The sequence below is a fragment of the Zootoca vivipara genome, chromosome 8, assembly GCF_965207765.1.
Source record: "Zootoca vivipara chromosome 8, rZooViv2.hap1.1, whole genome shotgun sequence".
In the NCBI taxonomy this organism is placed as follows: domain Eukaryota; kingdom Metazoa; phylum Chordata; class Lepidosauria; order Squamata; family Lacertidae; genus Zootoca; species Zootoca vivipara.
The window spans coordinates 55,619,583-55,632,995 of record NC_142591.1 but is presented as its reverse complement, the minus strand read 5'-3'; the positions used below and the strand labels follow the sequence as shown (position 1 = coordinate 55,632,995).

Sequence of the window (13,413 nt, the reverse complement as noted above, 5' to 3'; positions counted from 1 at the left end):
TCTCTCTCACACACACACACACACACACACACACACACCTCCTCCATCCCTCCCATGATTTAGAACACATGGAAACCTCTAAAGAAATAACTAAGAATAATTTAATTTGCTACAAACCATTGTGCTTTAGTTCTTCCTAAAACATGCAAGTGTTGGTATTTTGTATAGATTTAAATCATTCCCTTGTAAAAAAAATGGCAATGTGCGCATATCTTTCTGGTGTAATTTAGATTCACGTATTTCCATAGTGTATAAAACTTACACAGATGTACATCACCCCAATCAGTAGACTGCAGATATTTGTTTTAAACTAGCTTGGTAGAGTCAGATGGAAAGATTGCTTTCTTTTGACCAGAGAGTGTATCTCTTTAACTCCCTGGGGGCACTAAAGCAATGGAAGTGTCCCTCCCTTATTTTTTTTGAAGCTTTGGTGTATGGTTAATACTACAAGGATAAGAGCTTGTAAACATATAGAAGACCTTGTGTAGAAGACCTTAGAATAGCTGATTTTAGTTAAGGCAGGGCCCAAGATTCAGGTAGGGACCCAGGTGGCGCTGTGGTTAAACCACTGAGCCTAGGGCTTGCTGATCAGAAGGTCGGCGGTTCGAATCTCTGTGACAGGGTGAGCTCCCGTTGATTGGTCCCAGCTCCTGCCAACCTAGCAGTTCGAAAGCACGTCAAAAATGCAAGTAGATAAATAGGAACTGCTACAGCGGGAAGGTAAACAGCGTTTCCATGTGCTGCTCTGGTTTGCCAGAAGCGGCTTTGTCATGCTGGCCACATGACCTGGAAGCTATACGCCGGCTCCCTCGGCCAATAATGCGAGATGAGCGCGCAACCCCAGAGTCGGTCACGACTGGACCTAATGGTCAGGGGTCCCTTTACCTTTACCTTTAAGATTCAGGTAAATATATAAGCAGCTGAAAGACTACACTACTACGGTAGTTGGTCCTGTATTTACTTATTTGTAAACTGTTACATCCTAGGAGAAATAGCTTAGAAGATTTTTCAAGGTTCAGAAACAGTGTATAATGAGATCCTGATTACCAAATTGCTTTTATCAGAGAGAAAGAAAAACTGTTTATTAATTGTTTTCTGATAGAACACCTCTGGAAGTTTAATGGAAATTTAAGGAAAAAAATGTACGTTGTCTATTGAAACAACTGGATTATAAAAGTGGTGGGATACAATGACTATTGAAAGCTCAAGTACTATTAGACTTATGGAATATAAACACTGTCTCTTTATTCTAACTGTTTTATTATGCTTTGTCTCTTTCAGTTGCTGATATGTGTTTAAGATGAGTGGGATTGGTGAAAATTCCTCTGACCCAGCCCGGGCAGAGTCAAGAAAACGCAAGGAATGTCCTGATCAACTTGGACCCAGGTTAGTTAGAATGCTTTATAGAACCCCGGGAGCTAAAGGATTTACAGAAAAATATATTATTTGATTGGTTTGGTGCATATATTCACTTTGCCTTACCACTCTTTTAAGTTGCTATTATAGATGACAAGTTATTTAATTTTATTGTCGTTTAAAATTATTGTACCATTTATTCTTTGAATTTTGTTTCTGGGGAAAGAAAAAAACAGTTTTGAGTCAACATCTTCCTGCTGAGGATGTATTAAGTCAGTCGAACCTTCAGTTGTAGGGTTTGGTCTTTCAGTTTCTATAAAATTGCAGTTATATGAAGTTACTAACTACGGTAGTGCCCAACTCCTTTATTCAATCCATTGTCCATTGACTGTTTAATATTACTTTCTAAGCACACATAATCTTAAATGTTTTGCAGGTGTCAATTGAAAAAATAATGCATGTCTTTCACCATGAAGTCTTGGAAAGTCTTTTAGAAGTTATATGGTCAAATTGACAAATTGACATCACGAGATGTTTGCATATAAAGAGCAATGCTGCATGTGGGCCAAGCACTTAAATTGCCTGCATTCAGCCCATATTTTTGTCATCCTAAGCTAGATAATGGGATGTTAGAATAAACTTGTCCCTCAATTTAAAAATTCTGTCGGGAGTATATGTAGTTTCAGGAACAGGAAGGAAGCATGTCTCCCCATGTAACATACCCCTTCAAGAACTGCAAAACCCAGAGGTGCTTAGTTCTTACTGGCCTTTCCTGTGAGGAGGCACCTCTTGTGATGAGGGTGTAATAATGGCCTGGCCACAAGAGAGAGGAATCTTCAGGTTGCTGGGTCAGTGGAAGCACAGCTGCTCTCATAGTATTTACAGGCCTCAGAACATAAGTGAGTAAATGGCTTAGGCTTCTTGTCTCCAGAGTTCATAGCCACCTTAGGGGAAAATATATTTAAAGCCAGGGCATACATAAAGAAAACAGTGAATAATAGAGGAACTGATGGTAGATCCCAGGATCAAGAAACAGTGTCTAAAGGACATTTTGTCACTTGCGTATAATAAGTATATGTGCATGTCATACAACCTTGTCTGAATGTAAATACAAATAATGCAGCCAGAAACGTATGAAGCTTAGAGAAAGGGAACTAAATAAGCAAAGTACACTAATCAGTGCACCCAGTTTTTCAAAATGGCATAATGGGGCTGTTACAAGTTTGTGCCAGACTCAGAAAATAATCTCTGTAAAACATAATGTGTGTAGATGGCAATAAAACATCTGATAGTTACAGCAAACTAATTTCCCATGTGGTATCTGCCTTTATGTAGAAGAGCAAGGGGGAGAGCTCAAAGGTTTGCAGGTATACAAACTTTGTGGGTGGAGAACTTAAGAGGGAAGAAGCCCCAAAGCAAGCTGAATTGAATTCTGAGCATGTTCAGTGGGCACCCAGCACTGTGTGTCTGTTTAGGGAAAAAATGAGGGCAGGGGCAGAGACTGGGAGTATCATGGGAAAAGGTTGTGGCTGGCTGGAACCCTGAGCAGGAAGATGGTGGAGGGGGGGGCTGGGTTTTGCCTGTTAAATAGCCCTTGAAGACTGAATATTTTCATTGGCCACAGAATGCAGAGTGCTTGCTGTGGGCAGGAAGGGGTGGAGTGGAATATCATGAAAAAAGGCAAGGATAAGTGGATGGAATACTGAACTGAACAAGAGCAGTGCACTCTGCAATATTTTGTTGCTGGTTCCACTTGTAAATAAAGAGTTAAGACCAGATTAGCTAATGATCCTGGAGATCTTTGCTTTCATCAGCATCATGTGACTTAACTCACAGTAACTCTAGGAAATGAGTGATCTATTTTGTAGTCCGCTTTGGCACTGTACACCTTGCTGTTCTGGTCTCCTTACACCACTTGCTCTAGTTTGGTTTATATGGTAAAATTAGAGAGGGGTGTGTGTGTGTGACAGAGAGAGAGAGAGAGAGAGAGAGAGAGAGAGAGAGAGAGAGAGAGAGAGAGAGAGAGAGAGAGAGAGAGATTGTGTGTGAGAATCTGTTAGGACAGGTGGCCAATTCTTTTGTTCTTGTGTCTTTTTTTCCCCTATAAGCAACACTGTGTGTATGCTACACCCCCCCCAAAAAAAGTTAAAATCTGTGTTTAGAAAAGCTAAATTCTCAGATGCATGTAAGTTATGTCAATCAAGCAAGTTATTATGCCTTTATCCTGCATAATCTGCAAGTCTTGAATAAATAAAAAAGAGCCATTTTGAGCTCTTCACCCTGCAGCTACTGGGATTCGGATTCCACCACTACTTTTGATTTTTGTACCTATCATTGCTTGCGGATTCTAAATTCTTTGCAGCTACGATGGCTAGCAATTTTTTGTTTTGCTTTTAAATGAAAGCTAAGGTAATGGGAACACCAGATTTTTCACCCAGTACTGAATCATGTTCTTGAGTGATATGGTTGCGGAATTGTACCCTTGCCTTCAAAGTATATGTAATACTATACAATGGTTTAATATTCCCAATTTGCAATTGAAATATGATCTTGGGTATTCTAGTTTAAATAATCTCCAACCCCAATTTGAATGTAAGTAGTGGATTCAAGGGGATGCGGGTGGCACTGTGGTCTAAACCACTGAGCCTTGGGCTTGCTGATCGGAAGGTTGGCGGTTTGAATCCCCGTGATGGAGTGAGCTCCTGTTGCTTGGTCCCTGCTCCTGCCAACCTTGCAGTTCAAAAGTACGAAATGCAAGTAGATAAATAGGTACCGCTCCGGCGGGAAGATAAACAGCGTTTCCGTGCACTGCTCTGGTTCCCCAGAAGCGATTTAGTCGATGAGCGGCGCAACCCCAGAGTCGTTCGCGACTGGACCTAACGCTCAGGGGTACCTTTACCTTTAGTGCATTCAGGAATCAACACATTTAGTGCTACCTTCTGCCCCTAATATTTGGTAGATTGTTTGTGAATTCTTCAGGTGATGGTGTGAAGAGGGGATCGTCTTTGGGGACTCCATAATCGCCATATATAAACCTGTCAGCTGGACAAGCAGTAAATGGGCTTGGACAACTTTCCAGTGATGTTGAACGTTATTCCATAATTCAACTACCCTTAAAAGCTGTATATGTGCTAAGAACTAAAACTTTTGAGAGCATGTATGTGTGGTTAATTCTTTCCATACTTCCATATTTGAAAGTGTGCGCTAAAATGAAATATATCTATCTGAGAAATGGGAGTTGGATGTTTTTCTGCTTTTTGCCACTTTAAATTAAAATGTATGTTTTCTATGTTTAAAAAAGTTGCCAGTTTTAAAAAGTTTGACCTTTTTTATTTTCAGTCCTAAAAGAAGCACTGAGAAACGTAATCGTGAACAAGAGAATAAATACATAGAAGAGCTTGCAGAGCTGATCTTTGCTAATTTTAATGATATTGACAATTTTAACTTCAAACCTGACAAATGTGCAATCTTGAAAGAAACTGTGAAGCAGATTCGTCAAATAAAAGAACAAGGTAAGGAGAGTGTTTTCAAGTGTCCGCTTTTATGAGCTAAACACATGAAGTGGCCAAAAGGGGTAACAGTGTGTCTGTGACATTTCTGTGCAGAAACAAAATGTATACAAAATAAAATCAGAATGACCCATTCACAACAACAGTCATTGTGATAACACTCCGTCTAACTGTCCTGTGCTAATTAGTAGTAATAGCTAGATACTACGGTTACAGTGGCAATGATTCATTGGTATGAATATGATGCTCTGCATAGAATTGTCACCACTGCTACCCCTTGTATTTCAAGACCTTTTGGCCCCATTATTTATTTATTTTATGTTTGTAGGTAGATGTGCATGTTCCCACTAAGGCATATTAGTGCACACTAAGGGCAAAGAAGTAGGCTCCATATGGATAGTTTGGGTCCAAAATGGTTTTCCTTTGCGGTCAATGAAATTTGGAATTAACAGCCCATATATGTATGAAGACTTCCTTAGAAGGTTGAAGCTATTGCAAAGGTGAAAACTCCTTTGGGATGTCACAAGAATCTCTGCAGCAACTAGTGCTTTATATTTCATTTAAAAATCTGAACCCAACTGACAGATATGGTTTGCAGAGGAATAGCTTCAAAGTAGCTTAAAGTAGCATATAATGCATGTTGTGGGACAAATAAATGCTTTCTTCCACTTATGCAACGATATGTTCAGAATTGGTTCTAGCAACAAGAAAATACACGTTAGAATTTTTTTGGGAAAAGTCTTGAAAATACAAAACAGGAATGTTGTTGTTGTTGTGGTGGTGGTGGTGTTATTAAATTTCTATACTGCCCTTCATCCAAGGATCACAGGGTGGGTTACAATATTTAAAACACAAATATGCAACATAGTAGCAAACAAAAACAATGATGTAGGTTACTGGGAATGGATTTCAAAAGGCAGAGTTATTTGAAAGGCAGAGTTATTTGGAGACAGGTCTCCTCCACTAATAGTCATTCCCTGTTCCTTCTTTTTTATTTCTTTCTTTTTTGCCAAGTGTGTGAGGAAATATCCTATTGCTGCAACAGGGGTGGTTATGTGCTCCTTCGTTTTTGATAAATCTCTTTAGTCCATACAGTAGAAGCCTGTGAAACTTGTGCAGGCTGCTAAACCAGTCATCTTAGTGCTTACACTGCAAAGTGACATTACAATGATGGTTGTTGGCAGCACTTATTGCCCAGGCTGTGCTACGATGGGGGTCATTGTGCTCAATCATGTGTATTTTAAAAAGCAGCCACTACCTCTTTAGTAATCTAATTTCCTTAAAGAGGATTCATGGCTGTGCAATAACTTCTTTCACCTATGTGTTTTGTTCTGTGTTTTAGGAACTGTAGGAGTTGGCCTTTGCCTTCTAGAACCCTAGGTCTTAGAAAATAGACCTTGCTGCTTAGTGCTTTGTGTCTATTTATTATACATTTTGATCTGTAACCACTAGACTTTTATACCTATTCTTATAAATAGGGGTGGGAACAGAGTGAAAACAGGCTCTCCACCGATTACCTTTCTAGCCCAGCAGAAATCTAATGAAGAATCAGAATTATCCCTCAAAAGTACCACATGAGTCAATTGCACACGAATATTTCCTTTGCCCCACCAAAGTGTAATCCTGGTAGTGAGGGAAATGCACAGTGCTAGTTCATGGGAGAAAATTGTTGGCTGAGGGGAATTGAGAACACTTCCTTTGCCTTAGCTGGTGCAAGGAGCTACTAGGCAGAATAACACTGGATCCGCCGAAGGCCGTTCCTACTGTTTCCCTTCGCAGAAGCTTTTTATTTGAGCACTCTGCCTTTCTTACCAGGTTCTGGAACAATTGCATGAGGCTCCCATGAGATCATGCAAGAGCCTTCAGAGCCCAGTAAGCAGGGATTCCCCACTCCCTTTCTGTTGGTCTGTATAAATCTGCAATCAAGTAAGCAAAGGCAGTGTACATTCTGATTGCCCTGTAGTTCCCCCACTCTTTATTATAATGCTGTGTGCTTGACATAGATTGGAAGCATCACAAATATGAATAAACATGTCTGTACAGCATAGTAAGGTCTCTGGTGTTGCAGTTATAATCACAGCATGTGATTCTGGCCTGGAAAACTAATAGTACATTTTCTGTGTTTACTTGCATTGTTTTGACTCAGGCCATGAAAGATGTACAGTGGTGCCTCGCTTAACGAATGCCCTGCTTAACGGGATTTCCGGATTTTTCAAGCGGAGGTTGCCTCGCTAGACGAATGCGTTTTATGAAAAATTCATCTAGCGAATCACGGTTTCCCATAGGAATGCATTGAAATTCAATTAATGCGTTCCTATGGGCAAAAAAAAAAAATTCAAAAAAAAATTCAGTGCATTCCTATGGGATTCGCTAGACGAATTTTTCGCTATAAGAAAAGACCCGTGGAACGAATTAATTTCGTCTAGCGAGGCACCACTGTACATCCTCTGCTCCATACTCTGTAAATGCAAGTTTACTTGTCACTCTGGCTTCCCTGACTTTTAAATGTCACAGACTCCATTGCTTTCCTACTAATTCCAAGTCTGCTGATGAGGATCAATGATCAGCATGTTAAACATGCAGCAGTGTACTGCCTGGTTATCAAGAGGGTGATGATGAGCAATCTAGCTGTTAATGCTCACATTACAACTGTCAGCTTCCATTTTCAAAATAGGCTTATACATCAAGCACTGAATTATGTTACCATTGCGCTAATGATGTATATGAACTTGACAATGAAAAAAGATGAACATTAATTGCAAGAAATTATTGGTTTGCACCATTCTAAAAAATGCTTAGTAGTCAAGGCATGCTCCTTGGCTGTGCTGGTGGTTCTAAATTTCACAAACCATTCCTGGATACCAGAGACTTAGGTAGAATCTACACATATATAAAAAAATGCTATGAAAATGCTTTTTAAAAAAGTTTGGAAAAATATATTGAATTCCCCATAGCTCACTGTCTCCATCTAGTGTCACATTTGTATATTGCACTTTACAACACACTTAAAATGTTTTATTTGCAGCTTTATAGCTGAGTCCTTATTTGGGATAATATTTTCTTCAGGCAGAATAAACTTAAGGGTGCTGCAGGAAAAAAAGAGAGTTGTGCAATGGACTACCTTCAAAGGGCAGTGGTGCCCTTTGTATTGATCTTAAGCCACTCACCCCTATTAGCTTCTCAATCCATCCACCACCAGAACTTTGATATTGGGTTGATCAGCTTTATCAGGAGGAATCTGAGATCTATAAGGAGCAAAATATCTTAGGATTACATCTGGTATTTTTTTTAATGTTACATATTCTTTGTGGAATGTCATCTGCATGCCTTTGCGCAATGTCTTACATCCTGGCAGAGTTTTGAAACAGCAGGCTACTTCATTCTCTTATATGGAGATAAGGACAATGTTATAAGTTGCAGTGTCTTTGGTACTAACATAAAAATTGCTGATGCATTTCCCCTCCTTCAAAAAAATCCTCCCCACTCCTTTCTGGGCCTGTGAAGTTCTGTGCCTCACCAAATTATGGGATCAACTTCATAATTCTGAACTATATGAGTTGTTTATCTCCTTTTCTTTGAAGCACATTTATTCCACTTCTTGTATAAATGAAGTGTTTCTCCATCTTAAAATGTAATGCAGGGAAGACTTGTGTGTCTGCTTTTGAGCCAGAATGCAAAAGACCTAACATGTTTTAGCGTGCTGTTGTTTCTTAGAACTAGACAGGTGAACCTTTCCTGGGGCTTTTATTATTTATCATGAGCTCTTATTGGAGTGACTAAGTGCAATCTGAAACATATTTACTCTGTAGTAAATCCCAGTGACTTTAATAGGACTTATCCCAAGCAAGCAAGTGTACTGTACTTAGGATGGAACTGTTTAAAATGTAATGCATAAATTGCCCTCATCTTGCCAAACCTGGTGTATGTATAACTTAGGTCCATTTTATTATATCATGTTGAACAGATGCTTAATGTGCACATACATGAAATGGCTTTAATGGATTGTAATTGCTTTAAATAAATAGCTTCAGGGCTTCAGTCATGAGAAAAAAATAATGAAAGAAAACAATGTTTGAATACGAGTGTGTGGTTTTGTTTTCTACTTTCAGGTTGATTGGCTTTTTATTTTAGTTCTCAATTATGATTTTGAGAGAAAATTGTGCTAAAGGTTTTGTGTCAAATATCTACTTAGGTTGACTAGGTGTGCAGAGTACCCTTTGTTGCAATTGCTTGCTGTAGGCACAGAAGACCCCGTGATCTTGCATGGGCACTGGTAGCACAGCGAAGTAAAAACTGTAAGAGAAGGAGGGACAAGGGAGCAAGCACTGGTAAGGCCAGACAACTGGCTCCTTAGTCTCTGTTCACAAGGATGTTCTGGACAGTTGCCTTTGTTCAACATGTAGCAAAGCGCGGAGCAATAAAAATGTTCATAATAGCTGTCACTGACAGTGCTTCCCTGTTGTACAGGCAGTGCTACACTTGAAGGCAGAGCCTACAAGACCTTCCTTTTGCTGCCTGACAAAAGATGCCATGTACTCTGTTCAGTCCGACTCCCTTGTGTTTATTATTATTGGCTCTGCTGCATACAGTATTGTTGCTTTCCTTTTGTTCTTGCATTTCTGTGCTTTTTTGTAAAAGGAATAGCAAGTCTTCCAGTAAATCCAAAGTGAAAGGGACATAATCTTAACGACTCTGAGCTTCTACCAGTCATTTAAGCACCATGACCCTAGTCATTGGTGATTAAAATAGCATTTTCTGTTTGATGGTGTGGTGTTCATTTCAAAACAACTCGGGCATTCTGAGGCAAAGTGAAGAAAAACCCTACAGAATCGGGTTTTAAAAGAGCTGCTCTATTCAGCTTACGTTCTGTTTATTATTAAAAGGGTCTACAATTGAAGTGATGCATGAAACTAGACAATTCACCTATCAATTGCACAAGAAAATATAAGAGTAAATTTTATTTTAGCAAGTTACTTTTCAACCATTTCTAGGAGAATCCCTCACCTCAAATATTTTGAGTTCTATAAGATTGAAGGCCATCTATGAAGGTGGAAGTATGCTATGTTGTGGGAAATAGAGGTTTTTGATTTTAAGAAATGTTACATCCTATTATAGAGAAATGGCATAGTAGGAACCAGTCCCAACTTGGTTGCATTCATTTCAGGGTTTTTTTCCCGGAGAAACAAGAAATAAATGTGTTGTACCATAAGACCTTCTGCTTGCAAAACATGTGATTTATCATTGAGTTGCGATCCATTTCACATGCATACTTGAGTGACAAATGGCCATCATTTGAGATTTTTAAAATGTGATATACTTCATGGACACATGCTCAAAAAAATTGCCCCATGTACTTTGCACACCAAAATGTAGCCTTAGGCAAATGAATAATAAAGCACACTTCTTCCACTTTGTAGGGACAGAAGGCTAAATAAAGAAATCTTTTTAAAACTACACATGATGGATGATGTGTGACTAAACAGCATATATAGTCTAATGATATCTTGGTTCATGTTGAGAAAAAAAGCATATTTCATTAGCTTTGGAACATTCGTATTCATGCCTTCAGTTCTAAAACTATTCAGAGATCTGATCTGAGGATTAGTGATTTCATACAGTTGTAACAATGGTTGCCTGCAACTTATGGTTTGCAAATTTGGAGCCAGCCACAGAATGTGGTCTCCCTCCTTTCTATTTTCACCTTCAACCATGGCTTGGTATTATATCTTCACTGGTGCTAACTATAGTTGATGATAACCAGGGCCCCCATTCTTATTCACAGTTTATTTCAACATTTCATAGAATTGTAGAGTTGGAAGGGACTGTGAGGATCATCTAGTTCAACTCCGTGCTATGCAAGAATGTGCAGCTGTCCCATATGGAGATTGAACCTCCAGTCTTGGTGTTAACAGCACCATGCTTTAACCAGCTGAGCTATCATAGAAACCCTGACTTGACAAAACACTGAGTGAAACAATGTTTTAAACCAATGACGTTTCAAATAACGTCTGAGTTTAAATGCCTGAGTTTAAACGTCTGAGTTTAAATGCCTGCCAGAAGACATAAAATAAATAATAATAATAATAATAATAGTAAGAATAATATGCTGGACATCTGACTGGGCTTCCCCAGCTAATCTGGGCAGTTTCCAGCAGATTATAAAACTACAAATTATATCATTCTTTCATTTCCTTTGTATAATCTTATAATGGTATCTCTGACACATTCAGTTGTAACAGCAGAAAACAACTTTTCTAAGACATTCTGCAAAGCATATATTGTGGCATTTGAAACACGGACAGTGTCATAGTTTTAGGGTAAAAAAAACTTTCAGCTTTTAGGAATATTTTAATATCTGGTATTTTATCATTGTTTTAATGAGTTATTTGTTTTTTAGCAATAAACTAGTAACCTACCTGGTAGACGCTGGGCCAAAAAACTAATATTTTAAGAAAGATACACCAGTCTTCCATCTAGCAAATTACAAGTATTAATGTATTCAATAGACTACAATTCAGATCTCTTCAGAATTTCATTTAAAATGTAATGGTTCAGGAACTATACTCCATGGCAATTCATAAATAAATGACAGTGTTTGCTTGCAAGAATGTCGACTTTAAACATGAGCAATGTCTATTTTTTCAGTACTGTTAATTGTAGGAAAGATGTGTTGTTGTTTAGTCGTTTAGTCGTGTCCGACTCTTCGTGACCCTATGGACCATGGGGAAAGATGTACAAAGATAGTAATTGCAGTTGTATGTTTGGAGCCAGCTTAGCCCAGCGGTTCCATCGACCAACGCGTAGCTTGGATCCTGTAATTGCAGTTGTATGTTTGTTGGTTGACATCTGCCTGGGAGGTATTGGAAGAGTGCGCCCACTTCAAGGTGAAGTCAAACCATTGGAGAGTTACAGCACCTGCTGTGGCTATAGAGACCGAAATGGGAGAGACCTGTTTTGTTGCAGCTGGGGCAGATGAAGGCGTCTGGCTGTGCTGATGCAAGCGTATCATGGCATTTCTTCTTCATGTGCTCCGCACAGCAGTCATTGTATGTGATGGTCCTATAACTTAGTTCCATACCCAATAGGCATGTTGAGTTTTTCCTGGTCCTTGTTACATGTCTCAGAACAAACAAAAAACCTAACACAAAGAACTGGTTTTAAATCCTGGATACAAGTGAATATCTGTGAAATTATGCATGTTAACATCCGTGCCACCATAACCCTTATCTATGATGAAGCCTTCTGGGAAAGATTTGTATGTGGGAAGGGATGTCCTTGAGGGACAGAACACAATCCTGCAGCTTACTTCTGATATCCTTTTCCATGGTTAAAGAATTGGAACTGTTGCATTTGAACAGGTCTGACAATTCTGACTAGTTCCATCTTGGCTTGCCATGGCTATTTACTATAATTAGTGGCAAGTATAATCTTCTTAAGCAGCTCTGCTATGTTATTCAGTTCATAGTGTGACTGTGTCCCCCCTCCCTTTTTCATGTGCAGAAAAAGCAGCGGCAGCCAATGAAGATGAAGTGCAGAAAGCTGATGTATCATCAACAGGTCAGAGCGTCATTGACAAGGATGCACTTGGACCAATGATGCTTGAGGTGAAGTGTTATAAAGTTTTTTTAACCTTTAGAATTAACAGCTATTCTGATGAGATTTGGCTAAATAAAAACAAAACACATTTCAACTCTACATAAGATTGTCAAACAAAGATTGCTCTTGTTGTCAAACAAAGCCTGCTCTTGTTGAATTCATACTGTACAGTATGTCTGAAGCACAAATAAAATTTTGTATACCTGTTTTGCTAGTTTTTGTCCATTCATTGTCACTTTTATGATGCATTGTTGGAGCAATCTGCTTTCTAAGAGTAAATGTATGTTGTTCATCCACCATTTTATATTAGAGAGTAAAGCCAAAGAAAGCAGGCATAGTCCATGTTTTTGCTGTCTTTTATACTGTATAATATTAAATAAAGGAAAGTTCTGAGTTATTCCTAGGCATTTCCGCTCAGTCATGCTTGCATCAGTATAGCAGGTGTTGCTAAGGAACAGAACTGCATTTTTTCTATGAAAATTTCATATTGATTTTCAAATATATTCTAATGAGGCTGAACTACTTTCTCACCACCTCACCCCCAGTCAAGAGAGAAACTAAAGATAGTATGCTACTTGAAGGCTTAACAGGATAGTTAACAAATGAAGTCTATTTTCCTCTCTGCAATGATTCATAGTTAAGGAAGATGATGATAGCTTAGCTTTTATCTTGGTGCAGATTCTCAACATGAACTAAAATGTGTTTTTTTCTAACCTTTCAGGCCCTCGATGGGTTCTTCTTCGTAGTGAACCTGGAAGGTAATGTGGTGTTTGTATCGGAGAATGTGACACAGTACCTAAGGTACAATCAAGAAGAGCTGATGAACACAAGTGTGTACAGCATCCTGCATGTAGGAGATCACAATGAATTTGTCAGAAACCTGCTGCCAAAATCTTTAGGTACAGTGCTCCAAAAACCTATAAATTTTAGTGGTTCCCTTCTCCCTGCCATA

At 38.9% G+C, this 13,413-nt stretch overlaps 1 protein-coding gene across 10 annotated transcripts in view; it reads left to right on the top strand.

Moving 5' to 3' along the window:
* Positions 1–13,413, top strand: part of NCOA2 (nuclear receptor coactivator 2) — a 130,663-nt gene that overhangs the window by 77,516 nt on the left and 39,734 nt on the right. For all 10 annotated transcript variants that reach the window (XM_035125673.3, XM_088675598.1, XM_035125669.3 and 7 more), the window contains 4 exons: positions 1,282–1,386; positions 4,696–4,868; positions 12,366–12,469; positions 13,183–13,360. In XM_035125673.3, coding sequence (XP_034981564.1) covers positions 1,301–1,386; positions 4,696–4,868; positions 12,366–12,469; positions 13,183–13,360 — 541 coding nt within the window. In that variant the 5' untranslated portion in view covers positions 1,282–1,300. The remainder of the gene's footprint in view (positions 1–1,281; positions 1,387–4,695; positions 4,869–12,365; positions 12,470–13,182; positions 13,361–13,413) is intronic.